Source organism: Erpetoichthys calabaricus, chromosome 11 (genome assembly GCF_900747795.2).
Source record: "Erpetoichthys calabaricus chromosome 11, fErpCal1.3, whole genome shotgun sequence".
NCBI classification, from domain to species: Eukaryota; Metazoa; Chordata; class Cladistia; order Polypteriformes; family Polypteridae; genus Erpetoichthys; species Erpetoichthys calabaricus.
Genome location: NC_041404.2, coordinates 74,261,380 through 74,284,663, shown reverse-complemented (window position 1 = coordinate 74,284,663; position 23,284 = coordinate 74,261,380). Strand labels below are relative to the sequence as shown.

The 23,284-nt window shown below is 39.9% G+C and overlaps 1 protein-coding gene across 1 annotated transcript in view; it reads left to right on the top strand.

Annotated features, from left to right (window-relative positions):
- Window positions 1-23,284, top strand: part of ptpn18 (protein tyrosine phosphatase non-receptor type 18) — a 174,490-nt gene that overhangs the window by 71,633 nt on the left and 79,573 nt on the right. The window contains exons 8-11 of the mRNA XM_051933588.1: window positions 565-707; window positions 803-869; window positions 958-1,035; window positions 15,673-15,762. Of these exons, the coding sequence (XP_051789548.1) occupies window positions 565-707; window positions 803-869; window positions 958-1,035; window positions 15,673-15,762 (378 nt within the window). The remainder of the gene's footprint in view (window positions 1-564; window positions 708-802; window positions 870-957; window positions 1,036-15,672; window positions 15,763-23,284) is intronic.

The window sequence follows — 23,284 nt, the reverse complement described above, 5'->3', positions numbered from 1 at the left end:
GTCACTATCAAAAAACTGTTTTTTGGACATTTCAGTTTTTTGCACCATTTTTAATTTGTACAACTTCTTTTATTTTTTAAATAATGTAGCTGCTCAACTCCTGAAAGGTTTCGAATCCAAAAAGATCAGGTTAAAATTGTCTCATTTTGACTCAATGTTGAAAGCTAAAGATGGCAGGATGACAAATAAACTCGGCAGCTAGAGCTGTGAGGCAAAGAGATTGTATCCATTTAGTGAACCACTCTGCTGCTTCTTTCAACAAGCACACAGTACCACCATGTTAAATTGTTCTATATCTCAGAAAGGATTTGGAAAAATTGGTTTTTGTCTGGCTTGCTTTCCTTAGAGAGTCATTGCCATAAGCTGTATGAAGTTTAATTTTTAGATGTGCTTTTTACATACGCTGTGTATAAAGATAACTTGTTTTTTGTTTAAAGATATGCTAAAGTTTTAAATTCTGGGTATATTAAAATACAGGAACATCTGCCTCGGTTTTGTTTCTGCTGTAACATACAAGTCAGAAATGTGGCTGAGTTTGTAAACTCTCCTTTCCTTTCACTGCAGGACATTCTGACAGTTCTACATTTTCAGTATAAGGCATGGCCAGATCATGGCATTCCTGACTCTCCTGATGGCATCTTAAACATGATAGAAGAAATTCGCCATCGTCAAGGAAGAGATTTGGCTCCAATAATTGTACATTGCAGGTGCAGTATTCTTTTTGGGTTTATGCTGAAAGAACAGTATACTTTCAAAATCTGGACTATCCATGAAAGTAACAGTGTTACCTTATATAATATAGTGCTGGCTGTGGAAGAACAGGAGTTATATGTACTGTAGATTACATCTACGATCTGCTGAAGACAAAGGTATGGGATGGGTTGAGGAACTTGTATTAGCTTTGACAACTTTCTATTTATTGAAACTATATTTTTTTTGCTTTTTCTTTTGTACAAGCAAATAAATGATAGCTTCAGTATCTTGGACATTGTATGGGAGATGAGGCAACAACGACCATCAATTGTACAGACTAAGGTGGGCACATTTTAATTATACTTGTTGTGTTTGTGCTCATTCTAGAATGTTTGTGGCATGAATGGGCAACATCTCACTTGGCAGTTACTGAAGAAATGGGCTTTGTGCTGGGGTGAATGAACAAACATAATCATAATGATATGTAAATTTTGAACTGTGGTCAGGCTTTTACAAGAAGACAGAAAAGAGATTGAAGCTGCATGTTTGCGGTTCTCTTTATTTTGAACTGAGAAGAAGCATATGATATATGTGCTTGTATATGTGTGTATATAATAAAAGACCAGAAGATAGTTGTTTACAGACACTTCCCAGCCAGTCTCATGGAGCTTGAGAAGATCTGCCAGGAAGAATGTGGTAAACCGCCCAAATCTGGTTGTGCAAAGCTTGTAGAGACATACGCAAGGAGAGTCAAGGCTATACTTACTGCCAAAAAGGCTTCTAAATAAAATGTATAGCTATATAGTACACACACACACAGCAAACAGCAATAATATTAAAAACCACCTGCCTAATATTGTGTAGATTCCCATTGTGCTGCTAAATCAGCTGTAACCCATCAAGGCATGGACTCCACAAGACCTCTGAAGGTGTCCTGTGTGGTACCTGATATCTGGTATCAGATCCTTTAAGTGTTGCAAGTTGAGAGGTGGGACCTCCTTGGATCGGACTTCCAACATCCGTACATTCCGTACATCCAACAGATGCTCAACTGGATTGGGATCTGGGGAATTAGGTGGTTAAGTCAACATCATGAACTCTTTGTTATGTTCCTCAAACCATTTCCTAACAATTTTTAGTGTGGCATGGTGCATTATCCTGCTGAAAAGAGGCCCCTGTCTTCAGGGAATACCACCGCCATGATGGGATGTGTATGATCTCAAACAGTTTTTAGGTAGGTGGTACATGTCAAAGTAACATTCACATGAATGCCAGGACACAGGGTTTTCCACCAGAACATTGCCCAGAGCATCACATTGCCTCCGCCAGCTTGCCTTTTTAACGTAGTGCATTATGCTGCCATCTCTTCCTCAGGTAAATGACACACACCCCTGGCCATCCACATGTTCTAAAAGAAAATATGATTTGTCTGAACAGGCATCCTTTTTCTATTGCTCCATGGTCCAGTTTTGAGACTCGCATGCCCATTATAGATGGTTCAGCAGCTGACTGGGATCAACATGGGCACTCTGACTGGTATGTGGCTACACAGCAAGCTGTGATGCACTATGTGTTATGACACCTTTTTTTCATGGCCAGCATTGAGGTTTTCCAGCAATTTGTGCTATAGTGTATTATGTACAGTGTACAGTATTAGTGCTATCCTCCGCTCCCCTTGCATGTGTGAGCTTTGGGCACCCATGACCATGTTAACAGTGCACCAGTTGTTCTTTCTTTAGACCACTTTGGGTAGGTAATAACCACTGCCCACCAGGAACACTCCACAAGACTTGCCTTTTTGGAAATGACCCAGCCATCTAGCCATCATTATCTGGTTCTTGTCAAAGTTGCTCAGATCCTTATGCTTGCCCATTTCTCCTGCTTCCAACATATTAAAAGAATTGACATTTCACATGCTGCCAAGTATATCCCACCCCTTGACAGGCAGCATTGTAGCGAGATAATCAATGTTATTCAGTTCACCCGAGGTGTTAATGTTGTGGCTGATCAGTGTGTGCAAGTTAGATTTATATTTATATAACCCCATACATTTTCTAAGACAGCTTAATCCTTAGCAGAGTTGCAGGGGACTGAAGCCTTTCCTAACTAGCATAGATAGATTATATACACTTATATTTATAGTAAGAATTAAAAACAAAATAAAGAGTTGAACACAGGATGGTAAGCCCCATGTAACTGGCAAATGAATTGAGCAAAAATAACAAGATCTCTTATCTTTGATCTTTCCTTCTGAGGACAAAAAGGGGAGAAAATATGAATGAGAGTGCCAACCCCTGGCTTAGAGTATTATTGCAGTAGCGAATAAGCCCTGACAATATCTACTATTCATGCTTCTGTGACAATATACAGTATATAAAGCATTAGGGCTGTCAAAGTCGGAGATTAATTTTCAAAGGTATAACATGTTATTCTTTCTTAGTCGTGTTGTTTGACACCCCTGGTGGTTTACAAATGGAGCCGTGGCTTCAGCAAGGTTGACATTATATTAAAATCCCAATTTTAAAGATTGTTTCTAAATGGCGTAGTTTTCAAATAAACACAAAAGTAACTGAAAATGTTCATTAACTGTTGCATAAAAGTAATGGTAACAACAAGAGGAAACAAAAAAAAGGTAAAAAGAGGAAAAATCCATTAGTTACGCAGCAGCCAACACAAGTCTCCGTGTTCAACTGTGATTTGATTCCACCGTACTGTCTCACAGTGCTCCTGCTGCAAGATTCCATTCCTATCTTTCCCACACCTGTTCTCCTCTTCCATGTCTATTGCTTGCACTAAATCAAAGTTTCCAATGCTTATATTGGTGCCTAGGGAACTGCTCCCTCTCTCTTCCACATCTCTCTGAGCTGATCCATGAGTCCTGGATAGGGACTGCTTGGGATCCTTGTGCTAAGACTAATGGATTTTTTTCTGAAAGAGAGCATCTCAGATGAGTGCTTCCTCTCATCCCCTTCGCCTGCATAAGCAGTCTGTGCAGCATCTCTCTCTCTCTCTCTCTCCCCACCCCTTCCACTTTCAGGTCCGGTCCTCAATTGTTACAAGATTTTTAGTTTTGGTGAGCTTCTATTTTTTTTTGTACCATCATTATTAGAACAAGTTTGGAAATTGTCAGAAGACTAAGGCAGAAGAATAGATGGTGCAATGCAAACATTAATGCTGATGTCTACATTGATTACTTAGATTTCTACCCATCCTAGATGGTTAGCACAGCTATTGAACCTATAAAACACTCAACCTTCACAATTGACTTTGAGTTACTTTTAATATGTAAATTATTTTTCTACTTTTTTGGGTCTCATTTCATATGGAACTGCATAATATTTTGTATGGAGATTTCAGGCTAATTTTAATTCCTTATGTAACCATGCTACTGTACTTATATAAAAAATAATTTATTAAAAGAAGCATTTGAAGTATAAAAAAAACCTAAGACATATACAACCAAATCTCTAAGTGCAATATAAGGGGAGGGGTGGGAGTTAAGAAATCTCACTTTTAGTTGTGCCTATTAAGAGTTCAGCACTTAACAATTTAAGTTCCAAAAAAATGGAGGCACTTTAAGAATAAAGGTTGATAACCCTTGACCCAGGGAGGCATTTGACATTTAATCACATATGTGTCAATAGTCTGCTGTAGTTAAGCATTTACTTAGATTAATAGGTCTACAATAATACCAAATCATGCAGTATGACTAGTGTTAGCAGTAAGCAAGATCCAAGATCATGCTTTGCAACTTTGGATTTTATATTGATGCAAGTCCTGACCAAAAGGTACAACATTTTTTGACTTAAAGTTTGGGAACCCCTGATCAGTATGCTTTTCTGTTAATAATGGCGGAGAAGAACTAAATTTATGATGGTTGCTTTTGATTTAAAACTCTCACAATTTTGTTGATACTTGAAAACTTAGTATGGGTAAATTTAAATATCACAGAAATACATTGTCCTTGGCTTATCATTTAAGAGAAACTATGTATGATGCCGCTGTTAAGAACTCTAACGTGAAGCGGGAAAATTTGCTGCAGACTTCAGTCCATAAACATATAATTCAACTTATGCCCATGAATGAAAGAAAATCTAAAACATTAACTACTATTATTATTGCAAAATGGTTTGCATCAGACTGGAGACCTGTAAAATTAACTGAAGATTTAGTGCTGAGAGATGTTATTCAGCAAGGTCTGACAATTTTTACCCATTATGTCTACATGGGACAATTGTGTCATGTACAGTGGAACCTTGGTTCATGAACGTCTCGGTACACGTACAAATTGGTTTACGACCAAAAAGTTTGCCAAACTTTTGCCTCGGTTCACGACCACACACTCGGTATACGAACAAGCCAGTTTCCCTTTCAGTTTATACATGTTCATTCTCTTCCTGTGCATTTCCTGTGCAGCAAGCAAGAGAGAGAGCGAGAGAGCACGCGTCACACACATACAGGCAGCGCCAGAGAGAGACAGATGCACACACACAGGCAGCGCGAGCGAGACAGAGGGGTGGACTCATAAGGTAGGAAAGCAGTTAAAGAATGCACTGTGCTTGATTTTGTTTTCACTTCTGTTTACAGCGATCGGTTCGTAGCGTGCATTGTTGCAATGTTACTTTTCTTGGTGGTTTATTAAATTATGGATTTTTTTCAAATATTCATTTTTTTTCCCTGTGCTTAAAACTCATTAAAAAAAAAAGTGTTTTTAGTCAGCGGTTGGTAGCGCTATAGCGCAAACTATTGCAGTGTTAGTTTTCTCTGTTGTTCAAGGTTTTCTCAGTGTTATTCAATGTTTTTTGACATTTAGTTTACTATTACGCTGTGCATTCTATGGTTTAATTAACTATATTTGTGCTTAAAAACTTAAAAAAATATATATTTACATACAGTTCGTATGGTCTGGAACGGATTAATTGTATTTACATACAATCCAATGGATGAAATTGCTTTGGTTCATGACCAAATCGGTTTACAACCAGAGTTTTGGAACGAATTATGGTTGTGAACCGAAGTTCCACTGTATTAAGGAATTGTATGAAAGCCACAAGTCTTCAGTTTCAGCAGCTAAGAAGTTGTGCTGCAATCATATCTATACTAATAAAAGGCAAAGCCCTCACTGACTGACTGACTGACTGACTGACTGACTGACTGACTGACTCACTCACTCACTCACTCACTCACTCACTCACTCACTCACTCACTCACTCACTCACTCACTCACTCACTCACTCACTCACTCACTCACTCACTCACTCACTCACTCACTAATTCTCCAACTTCCCGTGTAGGTGGAAGGCTGAAATTTGGCAGGCTCGTTCCTTACAGCTTACTTACAAAAGTTAGGCAGGATTCATTTCGAAATTCTACGCGTAATGGTCATAACTGGAACCTCTTTTTTGTCCATATACTCTAATGGAGGAGGCAGAGTCACGTATCGCGTCATCACGCCTCCTACGTAATCACGTGAACTGAAAACAAGGAAGAGATTTACAGCACGACTCAAACGCGGGAACGAAGGTAAATGACGTTAATTGTTGAGTGTCTTTTAGTACTGTGTAAGCATACATATTAACACATGTGCAATTAAATGTGTGCATTTACGGGGTGATTTCTCAGGCTTAAAAGCTCGCCTTTTATTAAAAAGGTAAATGCAAACTGTTTTCATTCTGAAGGGCACAAACCACGTTAGATTTCAGCCGTTAAACGCGCAAAAATGTCGGTACACCAGATAAATAAGTGCAACATATTATCAGTTGTATTGTATGCTTACAATACATATAGAAATATGTTAATCGTTAACTAATAGTATGGGATGGTGTTTTTCGACTCGCGCCTTGATTTAAACGATTGCATGTCTTGGTGGGTTTGCGTAGCTTATTGTCAATATTTTTACACCTCTTTTTAAGACTTATTGACTGAAATGGGCTTTCACGAAAAAAGTTAGGGCTTTGCTACAGGATACACCCTCCACAAGTTAAGGAAGTAACAATAAAGGTATATATTTCTGTTTTATTTAAACCTTTTAAGTTCGTATGCATAGCCCCATTTGGCTGTTTTATTTTTTTTTTTTTCTTTCTTCAGTAATATTTAATCTCCTTAAAGAAAAACAACATATGCATTTTACTTTTTTTGTATCTCTTTAGTAATATTTTAGTGTAAAAGGATAACCAGTATTTAGTATCTATCTATCTATCTATCTATCTATCTATCTATCTATCTATCTATCTATCTATCTATCTATCTATCTATCTATCTATCTATCTATCTATCTATCTATCTATCTATCTATCTATCTAAACCTTTTATATTACTTTATAAAGTTATTTTACACAATGTTGAAAAATTAATAAGAGAGCTACATATTTTGGCAGCTGCTGCTTTAATTTTCAATGAAATGAAAAAAGCTCTCCAAGAGAAAACCTCAATGAAGAAGAAACAGTTTGCACTATCTAAAAAGGAGAAACCCTCATTTATAAAGGTTTGCTGCAGATGACTTAACTGAAAATAAATGAATAGTTCCTATGTGTATAATACATATTTATCTATTTTACTTATGCCTTTATTCCAGCAACTTGCAACATCTGAGGTACAATTTGTTACATTACTTTTGTTTTTTGCAGCACAGGCAGGTGAAGTGACTTCCTCAGCGTCACACAGTGGTGTCAGTACCAGGATTTGAACTGACAAGCTCCGGGTTTGCTAAAATATTACTGAAGAAAGAAAAAAAAAACAAAAACGGGCAAATGGGGCTATGCATACAAATGTCCATCCATCCATTATCCAACCCGCTATATCCTAAATACAGGAGACAATCCCTGCCAACACAGGGCACAAGGCAGGAAACAAACCCCGGGCAAGGTGCCAGCCCACCGCAGGGCGCACACACCCACACACCAGGGACAATTTAGAATCGCCAATGCACCTAACCTGCATGTCTTTGGACTGTGGGAGGAAACCGGAGTACCCGGAGGAAACCCAGACAGACACGGGGAGAACATTCAAACTCCACGCAGGGAAGCGAACCCGGGTCTCCTAACTGGCACCTTTCACTGCGCCACCATACCGCCTGTATACAAACTTAAAAGGTTTAAATAAAATAGAAATATATACCTTTATTTTTACTTAACATGTGGAGGGTGTATCCTGTAGCAAAGCCCTAACTTTTTTCATGAAAGCCCCTTTCAGTCAATAAGCCTTAAAAAGAGGTGTAAAGCTAAACTTGCAGCACTGCTATTCAATTACACTTGCCTAACGCCTCTCCTAAGGGGAGATACTGTGGGATCTGGGCATCCGTCAAAGCACCAATCACAGGCCCGATTAGAAAGCGGGAAGCTATGATTTGTCGTCTCCCTCCCATGTAACAATCACAGCCCGTGTTACAACGCACTATTTTATACTAATTTTTTATGGCTTTTTTCGTGGCAATACTGTGCTGTAGAGAGAACAGGAAACAACCGCTGAAGGAAACGCGGTTTGGGATGGTGAAAGTAGCCAATCCAAGAGCGTTATTCATTTTTCCTTGCTGCTGATTGACTGCTGCCATGTGACGCGTCTCCTGGTGAGTGAGTTTACCACCGCTGATGGAGACGCGGTTTGGGATGGTGAAAGTAGCCAATCTGAGAGCGTTATTCATTTCTCCTTGCTGATGATTGACTGCCTGTTTGTGACGCGTCTCCAGGTGAGTGGGCTTACCACTGTGGTTTGGGATGGTGAAAGTAGCTAATCCGAGAGCGTTATTCATTTCTCCTTGCTGATAATTAACTGTTGCTTTGTGATGCGTCTCTAGGTGAGTGGGTTTACCACCGTGGTTTGGGATGGTGAAAGTAGCCAATCTGAGAATGTTATTCATTTCTCCTTGCTGATGATTGACTGCTGCTTTGTGACACGTCTCCAGATGAGTGTCCTCGTGTTTTCCATTTTGTTGTTTTGTTATTTTTAAATGCACACAATGTCGTCGAACCGCTCTGCACCTTCTAAGGCTTCTGGAACTGAGCGTAAGTGCCAGAAGAAGTTTAAAACACCCCAGGAGAAGGTTGATTTGCTCCAGGAACTAAAGTTATGCTGCAGTAGCGCACCACTATGGCATTAATGAAAGCACCGTATGCTACATAAAGAAGAACGAAGCAGTTTCTGTGATAGTGCCAAAAAGGAAAAGACCATAAGGAATAAAAATATCGTCAGGATGGAACCTGCCTTGGCACTGTGGATCACCGACTGCAGGAAGGCGGTAACATCATCCGTGAGAAAGCACGGAAATTGTACCAGCATTTTGCTACAGGAGACAATGCAGCAACTTCCTATCACAATGTTACTGAAACCTATAAAGAAAAGCCAGTACGAAACCCCACCAGAAGAAGACCCATACAAAGATACGATTCCTCCTGAAGCACCCGAAGAAGAGGCGCTACCTGAGGAGTTTTAAATCTACTAGTTTTAAAGCTACTTCATCATCATCATCAATATCATTCATCACTGGTGAGTACCCGTACATTTTACTGTATTTTAATTAAATGAAATTATTATGTATTTACTCTGCTTATAACAAAGAAAATGACCGCATATCAAAGAAAACGCACTTGCATGAATTACAATACGTATAGAGGTAACATTGGTATTTTACATTCTAGCACCCTGGGAGACATAGCAATACAGTACTGTACAGTAGACTGGTTTACCTTTACATTCTGTTTTTAGGTAATGTATTAAGCTGAGTTTGCAACGAAATTAAAGTGCTTTGGGGGCATACTGTATTTAGGGTTAAAACTATAAAAATAGGCATTTAAAAGGCATTTTTTAACCACATCCAAAAGTCGTGGTTTTTCACAATTCACGGGTGCCCTAGGAACGTAACCCCCATGAATTTTGGGGGTGTACTGCTGCTTCACTGCTTCCGTCGCCGCCAGCCATCTTTTTTTTTTTGTTTCGGCAAGCTCCGCCTTGGTAGCTGCCTGGTCGACCTTGACCGCCTGGAGCTCGTTCGACAAAGTTGAGTTGAGGTCCTGCCCTTCGGACATTTTCAGGCACTATCCTGCTGGCTACGCCAACTGTAATAAAGAAACAGAATCGCATAAAGGTTTGGGGTTTTTAGCCTTGTATACTGTAACAAAATTCAAGGTCAATAGTTCAAAATAACTGAGACATAGAAGGAGGGGTAGACAGCAAATTCATGGGGACGGGCCGGAAATTAAACAGTGGGATGCTGGGAAAATTGTGGTGCTGGATGGGTAGCTAATGTCATCACAGAGGGACCAGAGGGAAGAAAGGAACCTGGAAGTGTTGTGGCTCTTTGGATCATCTGGGTGGTATTACGGCGGCGGAGCCTCGTTCTTTCTGAAGAAATAAAGAGAGAGGTTAGTACGCTGCCGTTGTCCCCTGGCATGACTTGTCATGGTGCATGTCGGGTCCTTAAACTGCTCCCCATTCGCGCATGCATGACAATATATACAGTAATCCCTCCTCGATCGCGGGGGTTGCGTTACAGAACCCCCCGCGAAAGGTGAAAATCCGCGAAGTAGAAACCATATGTTTATATGGTTATTTTTATATTGTCATGCTTGGGTCACAGATTTGCACAGAAACACAGGAGGTTGTAGAGAGACAGGAACTTTATTCAAACACTGCAAACAAACATTTGTCTCTTTTTCAAAAGTTTAAACTGTGCTCCATGACAAGACAGAGATGACAGTTCCGTCTCACAATTAAAAGAATGCAAACATATCTTCCTCTTCAAAGGAGTGCGCGTCAGGAGCAGAAAATGTCAGAGAGAGAGAGAGAGAGAAAAGTAAACAACTAAAAATCAATAGGTGCTGTTTGGCTTTTAAGTATGCGAAGCACCGCCGGACAAACCAGCTGCAAGGAAGAGAGCAATGTGAAGGTAGTCTTTCAGCATTTTTTAGAGGAGCGTCTTTATCCTCTAGGCCAATGTGCGAACAGCCCCTCTGCTCACACCCCCTCCGTCAGGAGCAGAGAATGTCAGAGTGAGACAGACAAAGAAAAACAAACAATCAAAAATCAATACATGCCGTTCAAGCTTTGAAGTATGCGAAGCACCGTGCGGGAAGCATGTCGCTTGACAAAGCCGGAAGGGAGCAATGTGAAGATAATCTTTCAGCATTTTTAGACGAGCGTCCGTATCGTCTAGGGGTGCGAACAGCCCCCCTGCTCACACCCCCTCTGTCAGGAGCAGAGAATGTCAGAGCAAGAGAGAGAGAGAGAGAAAAGTAAACAATCAAAAATCAATACGTGCTGTTTGATCTTTTAAGTATGCGAAGCACCGTGCAGGAAGCATATCGCTTGACAAAGCAGCCACATGTAAGCCCAGCAAGGATGGCAGCAATGTGAAGGTAATCTTTCAGCGTTTTCTGAGGAGCGGCCATATCCTCTAGGGGTGCGAACAGCCCCCGTGCTCGTAATATATTTGAGGAGTTTTATTTAATACGTAATACGCGCTCTGGTTGGGTAGCTTCTCAGCCATCTGCCAATAGCGTCCCTTGTATGAAATCAACTGGGCAAACCAACTGAGGAAGCAAGTACCAGAAATTAAAAGACCCATTGTCCGCAGAAATCCGCGAACCAGCAAAAAATCTGCGATATATATTTAAATATGCTTATATATAAAATCCGCGATAGAGTGAAGCCGCGAAAGTCGAAGCGCGATATAGCGAGGGATTACTGTATACATATATATATATAAAATATCCATCCATCCATTTTCCAACCCCCTGAATCCGAACACAGGGTCATGGGGGTCTGCAGGAGCCAATCCCAGCCAACACAGGGCACAAGGCAGGAACCAATCCCGGGTAGGGTGCCAACCCACTGCAGGACACACACAAACACATATAATATAATATAATATAATATAATATAATATAATATAATATAATATAAATATATATTACATAGTTTACATCTGCCACGGCCTCTCAGTTGTGAGAAGCAGATCATAGAATGTTACATAGTTTACTGTCAAATAATGCAAAGAGTACATGACCCGTGTCCCGTACATACTACACTGCATCCCCTCACAGGGATCGAACCTTGGACGTCGGCGGCAAAGCCCCTTTATGTTGCGCCACGGCATGTGGTTCATTTTATTTGACAGCCTGGAGATCGGAGTAATTACATTCATAGCATTCGTAAATAAGGGCGAAACACGTGTTGCGTACTCTTTGGATTATTTGACAGTAAACTATGTAACATTCTATGAACTGCTTCTTGCAACTGAGAGGGTGTGGCAAATGTTTGAAAACTTGCAGACCAACCATATGCGTTACCTGGTAGGTAACCTCCCGTACAATCAGATCGTGATTCAGACTATGAATGCTGTATATAGATAGATAGATAGATATATAAATATATATATATATATATATATATATATATATATATATATATATATATATATATATATATATATATATATATATATAGAGAGAGAGAGAGATATTATATATAGTGATGGAACCAGGGTGTGAGTGAGCCCCAAACACCATGACACACAGTTCCAGGTTTACATAATGGATGGTTTATTAAACACGCCTCCACAAAGTTGCAAAAACACAAGCACAGATTTTTTCTCTCTCTCTCCACAATTCACCTCTCCTTTCACCACCGCACTGCCCTTCTCCAGTCCTCCCATCCTTCCAGCTCCAACTCACCTGGACAAGGGAGTGCAGGACCGGAGAGTACTTCCGGTGCCAGGGCCACTGCCTGATGGAAGTACTTCCAGGTCTTATGGAAGTCCCACTTATTAGGGAGGTCGTCTCCCTGCAACGCCCACTTGCAAAACCCATGGTCCCCAGCAGGGCTGTATTGCTGGACTACATCTCCCAGCATTCCTTGCCTATTCCCAAATGGGCACCAATACGGAAGGCTGCTGCTATCTAGTGTCCTGGGGGAATAACACATCCCCTGCAGCATCTTTCACAACTGATGGGCTGTTCATCCTTCCACTCTTCTGTCCATGGTGTGATTCCTGCCTCTCCCCTGGCCGGAATGCCTGTCCAACCCATGTAGGAACTGTCAATATATATAAAAAAAAAATCTGGGAAGGAGACTAGACGTGATTGTGTCAGATACACTTTCATGTCCCACGAAATGAGTGTTCGTGCCCAGCAATGTAACAATTGCGTTGTCACAATGTAATTCCAAACATGGAATCAAAATTCAATGCGATATTGATGAAAAGGCAAAAAGAGATTAAATATATGGACATTGGTGATATGACAGAAGTGCGCTGCTCAAAATGCAAATCACGTGGCATGGCAGCAGCAGTAAGCCAGCAGCTGATCGAGCAAACAGGATGTAAAAAACATAACTGTATGTGTTTCCCATTTTATCACCGTTTAAGAGGGGGTGTTGGAGGTGCGATCGCGTCTTCTTGGGGTGCTTTCAGCCCCCCTCTTCACAACGCGAGCGGCAGAGACGCAAAGTGGTTGGCACGTAACGCAGGTGGGGGGGGGGGCTTGTGGGTGAGCAAAGCGAGCAGGGGTCGAAGACGCCTAGTTTATTTATATTGTAAAAAGTGGACGCTAGGGGTCACTGTTGCCTCTCTTTAAACCCAACAGACAGACACAGGAACACAGGGTAAAAACACCAAGTAGTTACTTTTATTCTTCTTTTCCTCTTCTACAGTGTCCCAAGCACCACAGCCACTAATAAATAAACACAATTCTTTCTCTTTCTCCACCACACCTCCTAACAAGGTTCGCCCACGTCCACCTGACTCTGGCTCTCTTGCTGGGTTTTCAGCAGTCCTTTATATAGTTCTTGAACTGGAAGTGGTTTTGTTCTTCCATCCATATGACTTGCTAGCACTTCTGGATCAGATGGAGAACTGGCTTTTTCTTTAGCCCAGAAGTACTTTGTGGTTTCCGTCCCCATGACTTTGGAGTTGTTCTGGGCTATGCAGACAAAAAAAAAACTCCAAGGTCCCCCTACAACATCTCCTGGTGGCACCCACAGTACCCAGCAGGGCTGTGAAGCCGAACTCCAGATCCTATGGTGCTCTGCAGGAATCTGGGGCACCACTATGCTGCAAGGAAGTTACCATCTGGCTTCTTGGGGGAGGCAGTGTCCCAAAGTAGCTGCCTTTCCCCATCCTTCCAGTCCTTGAGCGTCCCTGCTGGGTTGAGCTGCCGGCCGTCCATCGCAATATAAATATATATATGTGTATATACAGTACTGTGCAAAAGTTTTAGGCAGGTGTGAAAAAATGCTGTAAACAAAGAATGCTTTCAGAAATATAAATAATGATTGTTTATTGTTATCAATTTACAAAATGCAAAGTGAGCGAACAAAAGAAAAATCTAAATCAAATCAATATTTGGTGTTACTACCTTTTGCCTTCAAACCAGCATCTATTCTTATAGGTACACTTGCACAAAGTCAGGGATTTTGTAGGATTATAGTCAGGTGTATGATCAACCAATTATACCAAACAGGTGCTAATGATCATCAATGTCACACGTAGGTTGAAACACAGTCATTAACTGAAACAGAAACAGCTGTGCAGGAGGCTTAAAACTGGGTGAGGAACAGCCAAACTCTGCTACCAAGGTGAGGTTGTGGAAGACAGTTTCATGTCATGGCAAGACTGAGCACAGCAACAAGACACAAGGTAGTTAGTTATACTGCATCAGCAAGGTCTCTCCCAGACAAAGATTTCAAAGCAGACTGGGGTTTCAAGATGTGCTGTTCAAGCTCTTTTGAAGAAGCACAAAGAAATGGGCAACGTTGAGGATCGTAGACGCAGTGGTTGGCCAAGGAAACTTAGTGCAGCAGATGAAAGACACATCAAGCTTATTACCCTTCGAAATCGGAAGATGTCCAGCAGTGCCATCAGCTCAGAACTGGCAAAAACCAGTGGGACCCAGGTACACCCATCTGCTGTCCGGAGAAGTCTGGCCAGAAGTGGTCTTCATGGAAGAGTTGCAGCCAAAAAGCCATACCTCCGACGTGGAAACAAGGCCAAGCGACTCAAGTATGCACGAAAACATAGGAAGTGGGGTGCAGAAAAATGGCAGCAGGTGCTCTGGACTGATGAGTCAAAATTTGAAATATTTGGCTGTAGCATAAGGCAGTTTGTCCGTCGAAGGGCTGGAGAGCGGTACAATAATGAGTGTCTGCAGGCAACAGTGAAGCATGGTGGAGGTTCCTTGAACGTTTGGGGCTGCATTTCTGCAAATGGAGTTGGAGATTTGGTCAGGATTAATGGTGTTCTTAATGCTGAGAAATACAGGCAGATACTTATCCATCATGCAGTACCATCAGGGAGGTGTATGATTGGCCCCAAATTTATTCTGCAGCAGGACAACGACCCCAAACATACAGCCAAAGTCATTAAGAACTATCTTCAGCGTAAAGAAGAACAAGAAGTCCTGGAAGTGATGGTATGGCCCCCACAGAGCCCTGATCTCAACATCATCGAGTGTGTCTGGGATTACATGAAGAGACAGAAGGATGTGAGGAAGCCTACATCCACAGAAGATCTGTGGTTAGTTCTCCAAGATGTCTGGAACAACCTACCAGCCGAGTTCCTTCAAAAACTGTGTGCAAGTGTACCTAGAAGAATTGATGCTGTTTTGAAGGCAAAGGGTGGTCACACCAAATATTGATTTGATTTAGATTTCTCTTTTGTTCATTCACTGCATTTTGTTGATTGATGAAAATAAATGATTAACACTTCCATTTTTGAAAGCATTCTTTGTTACCTGCATTTTTCACACCTGCCTAAGCCTTTTGCACAGTACTCTATATGTATGTATGTATGTATGTATGTATGTATGTATGTATGTATGTATGTATATGTGTGTGTATATATACAGTATGTGTGTGTGCAGTATATATACTGTATATGTATGTATTCATTGTTTGTTTTTATAGATATAAGAGATGCATTTTAAGATACTTAACTGTAATGAAAAGTGTTTAATTTTGTTATTTATATATAGGGACCTCTTCTTTTCACAGGAGCAGTATGGGTTTGTCTATCACACTGTGGCTCAGTTGTTCCAGAATGCCTTGGATTCTAGAATTCTTGTCTACGATAATTTCAATGAGGTAAGATACAGTAAACTGATGGCCACTTGCCTGTATAATTCAGTATCGTGCCTGTTTTTGAAGAGCTTTCACTTTTTAGATTTCCTACCTAGTAAAATATAACCTGATGTTTTCTGGATGGATCAATATGGTATCTGTTGTTCCATATCTTGTAAATGTTTTTCTAGTCATGGCAGAGTTTCTTTTTTTTATTTTGGAAAAACTAATAATTCTGTACTATTTGTATGTATACATATGAAAACAGTTTTGTTATTTATGGAGCAAAATCAGTTATGATAACCTCATCAAAATGCAGCTAATCCTTGCTCATGTTTCATATGCATGTATTTATTTATGCTCAAAATTCTTTTACTTTTTGTAGGGCACTTTGAGCTACAGTTTTTGCATGAAAATAGCTTATATACTGCTCTGTAGGCAAGAAACCTAAACTATGTTGTTCCCCTGTACAACTCTGGGAATCTGTGAAAAGTATGGTGGAGATAGGTTAAAAGGCAGGGACTTGCATTCTGGACAAACACTAGCACATATTCACCTTTATATATTATAAGATATTGTTATTGGCTGCTCCTTATTGTCGTCTTTAATGTTATTGCCACTAAATAAATAAATATGTGGGAACCTGCTTTGTTTTGCTCAGGTGGAGTCCTACTGTAGTAAATGGCATTTTTACATTTTTTTTTCTTTATAAAGACATAGCAGGAAAGTACCACAGTGCTGACATCTTTTGGTTATTTCAGGTATTGAAAGAGCAGCTTTTACACACTTGTTTGGTTTAAATTTATTTGAATGTATTTGTTTAACCCTCAGGAGGATACAGACTGCTAATGCTGATTTATCTTTTTCAATAGATGATGCTGTGTTTTTTTTTTTTTTTTTTTTAATTTTTAAAGTAGGTACAATATCGATTATTTGCTGCATTGTCTAACTCACTTAAAATATTTTGGAGCTGTGGGGGAGATGTGATCAGTTTGAAAATCCCTTTAAAGGAAATTGGTTGTGAGTTTACACATCTTTTTTGACTTGGTAGCTTGGATATGCTTTACAGATTTTTATATGAGTTAAACCTTTAAATAAACTTGATTTGTGATGTCTTAGTTTTCCACTTTGAGTTGTTTAGCTCCTGGTTTTCTTGTGAGGAGTCTGCTTGCTCTATATCTGCAGTGCTAGTGAGAATGAATTAGATAGAGGAGACATCTTTATGATCCATCAATATGTTAACAGTGAAGGAGAGAATCTTTTCTTTATGGCCACTAGTTTGTGACAATGCGGGTCTTGCTCCCTGCTCCCTTCTTACTTTTGGGAGCCTCTTGAACCCAACACCGTTGGTAATGTAACCGGATGTGCTGGACAATGAGGACACCAAACGAAGCAAGGTGAATGTGCAAAATGCAAACAGTGCTTTTATTTAAAACAAACAAATCCAAACAGTGTCCAAACAAAGTGTAGTGCTCCAAACATCAATAAATAAAAAATCCATTAAAAGCAGAGTGAAAATGTGGAGGTTAAAATCCCAATAAAAAAATCCTTTAAAACGAGGTTAATATACTGGCTGGAAGCAGTCCCCTCTTTAAAAACCCGGTGCCTTTTTAGCTGGTGGCTCCCCTGCGTCTCCCATCTGGGCCCTGCAACAGGAGAGTCCCCCTACCTGCAGCTGACCTTCTTCTGGTCTGATAGCCTTACGATCCCTGGTTCTGTACGGCTCTCGCCAGACCGAGACTAGGGTTGCTCGGTGACCAGGGAGCAAACGCTGATCGGAAAGAGAATTATCGGTATACAGTTTCAAGCACACACTACCTCAACCACAGCAAAACGCGTCAAAAAGCCATTCCTGTACGGACCTTGCATTTCAGAAACAGTTTCATCCCAAGAACTATAGACACACTCAATCAGTCCATCAAGTGCTCCTTGTAGAACTGTTTGTACTTATAAGCACAATTACTGGTACCCCACTGTAAACTTGCACTACAGTTATAATATTGCACAACCTGCGCCACTTTATAAAGCGTGTATGATGACGATATAATTTTAAAGATGAAATGCAGCAAAATATGTTGCTTATAGTATACAGATAAAACTTTAACTTTATTTAAATAATCTGTATTGTTATTAATTAAACATGTGAGGACATGGTGCCGCAGCGCTAGCTAGTTCACGGATAGCTCCTGCATTGCGCTGTATTATTGCTGGTGCTGACGCAACACTGGATGGATAGATGGATAGAATAATTAAACATGTACTATGAAGATATTTCAATGTTCCTTAAAAGTTCTGAAGAATCGGCGTTCTAAGCTTACAGATGGCTTAACGTCTATTACAGAGCTGATTGTGTGGCGATTGGGTATTTGGAGAAAGAAAAGTAAGGACAGGAATTGGAGGTTAGTATGTTTGAAAGAGACAGTACTTCTGTAATAAATTATTTCATCGAAGGTCACACATGGTGCAGCAAGCCTCTTGTGTGAGATATGAACAATCACTGCGCCACCGTGTTCCCATGTTTAATAACATGCTTTCATTCCTATCATCATGAAAAAGATATCACGTATGCATCTCAGTATTTTAATTATTCAGAGAGCTGTAATATCACGAATGCAATTGATTCTGTGTCCTGTCAGAGAAAGAGAAAGAACGGAAGCAGGTAGTGATTCACACACACAGAGCACATAGAAGATTGAATACAGAACAAAGCATTTAATGTGCTACTTGAGAAACTAGTAAAATAAACGATTTTAAGATGAAGTTTATGATGTTCTACTTTAATGACAAAATAAACTACGTGATTAAAGTGGAAACTTCAAGATTAAAGTTGACATTTCGTGCTTTTTTCCCCACTGTGTGCCTATTTTTTTTTCTCTGTACCCTAATAAGCTTTCATATGACACTCAGACGGTGGGCTACGAGTCGCCTTTTCACGCCGACTTTGATATGTGACTTCTTTTTTATTTCAGGCACTGTGCGACTTTGTGAACTTAAGCTTTCGAGTTTCTCCGACACTCTGTCACTCGATCAACTTTCTTTTGTTGATTATACCACTGTTTAAACCAACAAATAGAACGTTTTTCCTTTGCCTCCACTTGGTATTCGCTGAAATTCTTATATTTTCCCCCGTGCTTTTCCCATTGTCTTTTCACAGAAGGCTATTTATATTGATTTGCATATTCAAAGAGGCGTAATTCTGGGAGGAGTTGGGGCAGGACAGAAGGCGTGTGCACGTGCGTTTCTTTTCACGCTGATCGGGATTTATGTAGTGGAAGAACGTGAAAGTTTGCGTGCGCACAGATTCCTGCATCTGGATTTTTCTGTGCATACGCACATTCCTGCTTTTGTGCTTACGCCATGTTATAGTGTGAGTTCTACGCACGGCGTTATACTTGAGGCCCCAGGTGATTTGGTTTCTAGTTTATGAGCAGTTTCAAAAATCGATTCAGCTGCAGCTCCCACATCAGCATGCGGCGGAATGTAAACGCCTGTCACAAATAATTGATTAAACTCCCGTGGTAGATAGTATGGGCGAAGTCCGACGGTGAGTAATTCAATATTTGGCGTGCAGATGCGCTCTTTCAGTGATATTCCTGCACCACCTTTTGTTAATGTAAAGGCAGACCCCACCACCCGTCTGCTTACCTGAAGCTGGATTTCTGTCTTGCCGTACACAAACAAATCCATCTACTTCGACTGCTGTATCTGAGTCTGTATTCTTAAACCAGGTCTCCGTAAAGCACATCAGACAGCTTTCACGGTACTCGTGGAGGTATCGCGCAGATGCTCTCAGCTCGTCCTGTTTATTTCGCAAGGACTGTGCATTGCTCATGATGATGGTTGGCAAAGGTGTTTTAAAACTTCTCCGTCTCAGACGTACTCGTAGTCCACCTCTTTTTCCTCGCTTTCTGTGTTTCAAAGATTTTAATTCGTCCGGTATATTAGTAATACACGAGGAGTAACTGGTAGCTGGTCTCATAGATAGCAACGCATCCCGGCTGTAAATGAACAGCACCGGCCACACACCTGAGATTTCCTGCGCAGGTAGTGCGTTAGTGTCCCGTTGGATTCCAAAGGCAATAACGATCAAAAATAAGAAACTTTCGCAAATGTTGTAAACATTTTTACAACAAAAACAAAAAGAAAACAATTTTACAAAAAGCAGGTACAAAACACGGAGAGATGCACTGAGAGGTCTGCTACAGTGCAGCGACCGGAAGAGATTAGCACATGCAAGTAAAAATTTCACAGTAATTCCCGTTTTAATACTAAGCACACACACAGTAATTTGTCTTTTTGTTGTTTTCCTTCTGTACAGAAAATGTTTTCTGCTTCTCCTGCCTATTCCTGTGTTATTTCAGATGAGTTATAAGAAAAAGAACTAATCTGTAAAGTTTATTTGATAACAGAACACTATACCAATTGTGCTAGTTTCAGTTCTTGAGATTTCTTTTAACATGAAAACGGAAGTCATGTGGGTCAGGGCAAAATTACTGTAAGTGACCAAAGTGTGACTGTGTTCTGAAACAAATGAAAATAAAGCACTTTTTGATTTAAAAAACAATCTTTATGTTCATATAAAGTACCTAGCTAAAGACATTAATTGCCTAACCATTAAAAAATTTGTTACAGATGACATTTACAGGAAGACGACAAACAGGTGTTTGAGAGAGGTGGTTAGACTGATGTTTTTTTAATTGCATTTGTAAAGTTTAGGTTCAAAGTGTGCTAATTTATGTTGTCTCCTTTCTTCATTCATTAGTAGATAACAGGGGATGTGAGCAATTAATTGAAATAACTACATTGAAAATGAAAGAATTTTGTACTAATTACACTTTATTGATTATTGTATTATGCACTAAGATGTTTGGTCTCTGACTGCCAGCTCTTTCAGCTGTATTAAGTGCTGTGTGACTGTTCTACTTGTGATTCATGGAAGTGGGGGGGCATCATAGATGGACCGTGTGCAGCATTGTGGCGTAGGCTTCACTTTAAGTCTCAATGTTAACTTACAGTGCGTCCTAGAATGTTAGTTCAGGATCTCCCTTAAATCCTCAGTTTTGATTTAGAACTGTTAAATAAATTGTCTGTAATGTTTGAACAAATAGTGTGTGTGCATATACATTCAAAATAAAATTAAGAGTAATAATACTAACAATTGTTTCCATACAAAGGGACTGTGACCTCATCAAGGCCACACTGAGGAGGCTGTAGTTGATCTCGGAGATGATTGTTGGTAGAGTCAACCTGGGTGCTGCTAATTGTGAAGTGCCCCATGGTTCCTTTGTTTTACAAGACATTCCATAGTGTTGACTTTTTCTAATTCTAATTTTCATATTACAATTACGATTGAATTGCAATCTCAGCTGAAATTTTTCCCGCCCCCATTTAAATAAATTTTATTTGGAAACAAATCATTACCCTAACTCAGTCAAACACATGGCCGTAATATACCAAATACAATACTATGATAATAATTCATTAAACACTGTATTCAACAACCACCAGTAGATTTTTTGCTTTGTGCCCCCTCCCCCCACAACTTATCGTCTATGGGGGAGGAATGAAAGTTTTAGATTTGTCAAAACTTTCGATCTCTAGTTTTTGATGGATCTCAGTGTTTTAGGGTCCCCGATATCTCGATGATGGATGTGTGTCTGTCTGTCAGTCAGTTTCTTGAGAACAATCTAGAGATAAAAATGACTGGAATGAAAAATACCAAACTTGAAATTTAAGCCTGTTATGAGGTGATGATGTGCTGATTAGTTTTTGAGCCAAATCGTGCTAGAGAAAGGGGCACTCTACAGGAACCTTCAAATACCATAATTCTACAATTACTTATGAATTCTCATCAATTGCTATCGTAATTACCTATTTTATGATCAGGAAGATCAGCATCAGGTGGTAAATAATTACTGAAATGTTATAGAACAGTTTGAGTAATTTGGTTCCTTAGGCACAAAGACTACTGATGCTCAAATCTGAATTTTTTTCGTTTATGCACAATTTTCTCTTTTCTGAGTCCAAAGAGTGAACAATAAATCCACCATTACCCATTCACAACTTTCCTTAGTGTGCACAGTCAATGCACTAGGAATACCTGAGCAGAAAGAAGTGTTTAACAGACAGTTGATTAGAGTTGCGTAGTATACCGATACTGAAAAAGTACCAAAAACTCCTATTTTTAAAATTGTATGGTTCCAGCATTTTGTGAATTTCAGTACCGGAAGTAAACAGTAGTTTTGAAAGAACCTGTGCTCAGCTCTTTGTTCTTCCACTCTCCAAAGCACTGTAGATTCTGCTGGGGGCACATCCTCCCCTGACCCATCTGACGAACTAGAGCAGTGTTAAGCTGTGTGTTGCGATTGTTTGTGATGGGTCGCCACATGATTGTGTAGTAAAATTACAAAAGTTCATACAAGTGTGAATTCTGTACCGAGAGATATGCCTGTCGCCATTTATCATACTTTTTATTGTGGCAGTATGTGAAACAGCACCACTGATAGATCAAGCATCAATGAGCTTTCATTCCTGTGGTAAATAAAATAAATAAAACCGCTTTTCCTCAGCTGACATCTCACAACCTATTAAACATGGAGTCTGAGAAGGTTGACAGTAAAGATGTGTACAAGAAAGGGATAAGGAGGAAATGACAGACAGGCTTGTGAGTTGAAGAGACTGTGATGCTAGAATAACAGAGAAAAACATTTTCCAACATAGCAGGCATAGAAGATTTTCTTTCTGCAGCAGTTGTGCTGCTCAACTGCATGCAGTTTAGGCTAATTATTTACTGGTCACTACAGTATTAGGATAAATTCTGTGGCCATCGGTATAACCGTTGCAGTGAAAAATTCAAAGCCCTGATTGTAATTAACTCATTTGACAGCCTGTAATCAATGTTTATTAGTAAAACTTCATCTGTTTAATAAGGAGGAGTGCATACCGCAGCAAAAATAATAACAAGGCACTTAATGATGGGTGCAGAATGCAGCCAAGTTCACAATATTATAGGACAGAGATGGACACAAAACCACAGTGCAGTAAAGCGAAGATATAGACACGCACACTTATTTATTTTTCCCTATTCAGTTAGATTTACAAATGTTTCTTGGTACAAGATGAGTTCTGATTGCTGTGGACTGCTTATAATCCATTCTCTCTCCAATGAACAAAGAGCTAAACACTTTCTTTTTTTAAAGTGTCCCTTTAACATTTGCAGTTTTTTCATTTATTGACAAGACAACAGCTGCCAGTTCTGAAGAATGTTACTTTCAGCTGTAATCAGTGCATTAATGTGACATTGGGGCAGATCACTGCAGCTCCTTAAACCATGTCTTTCTCTTTTCTGCGCTGTTTTGTGTATGCTGATAGTTTTGAAAGTGCATAAAGTTGAAAGTTGGGAATCTGATTTTTGCAGGGCTCTGAATTTTTTACTACACAGTCCCTTAGTGAGGTTAGCCACTGATGCAAATACCCAGTATAGGTGAAGGTCTATTGCTGTATACCATTTGAAGTAAGAAGTCTGCCACTTAAGTCCAATTTTCAA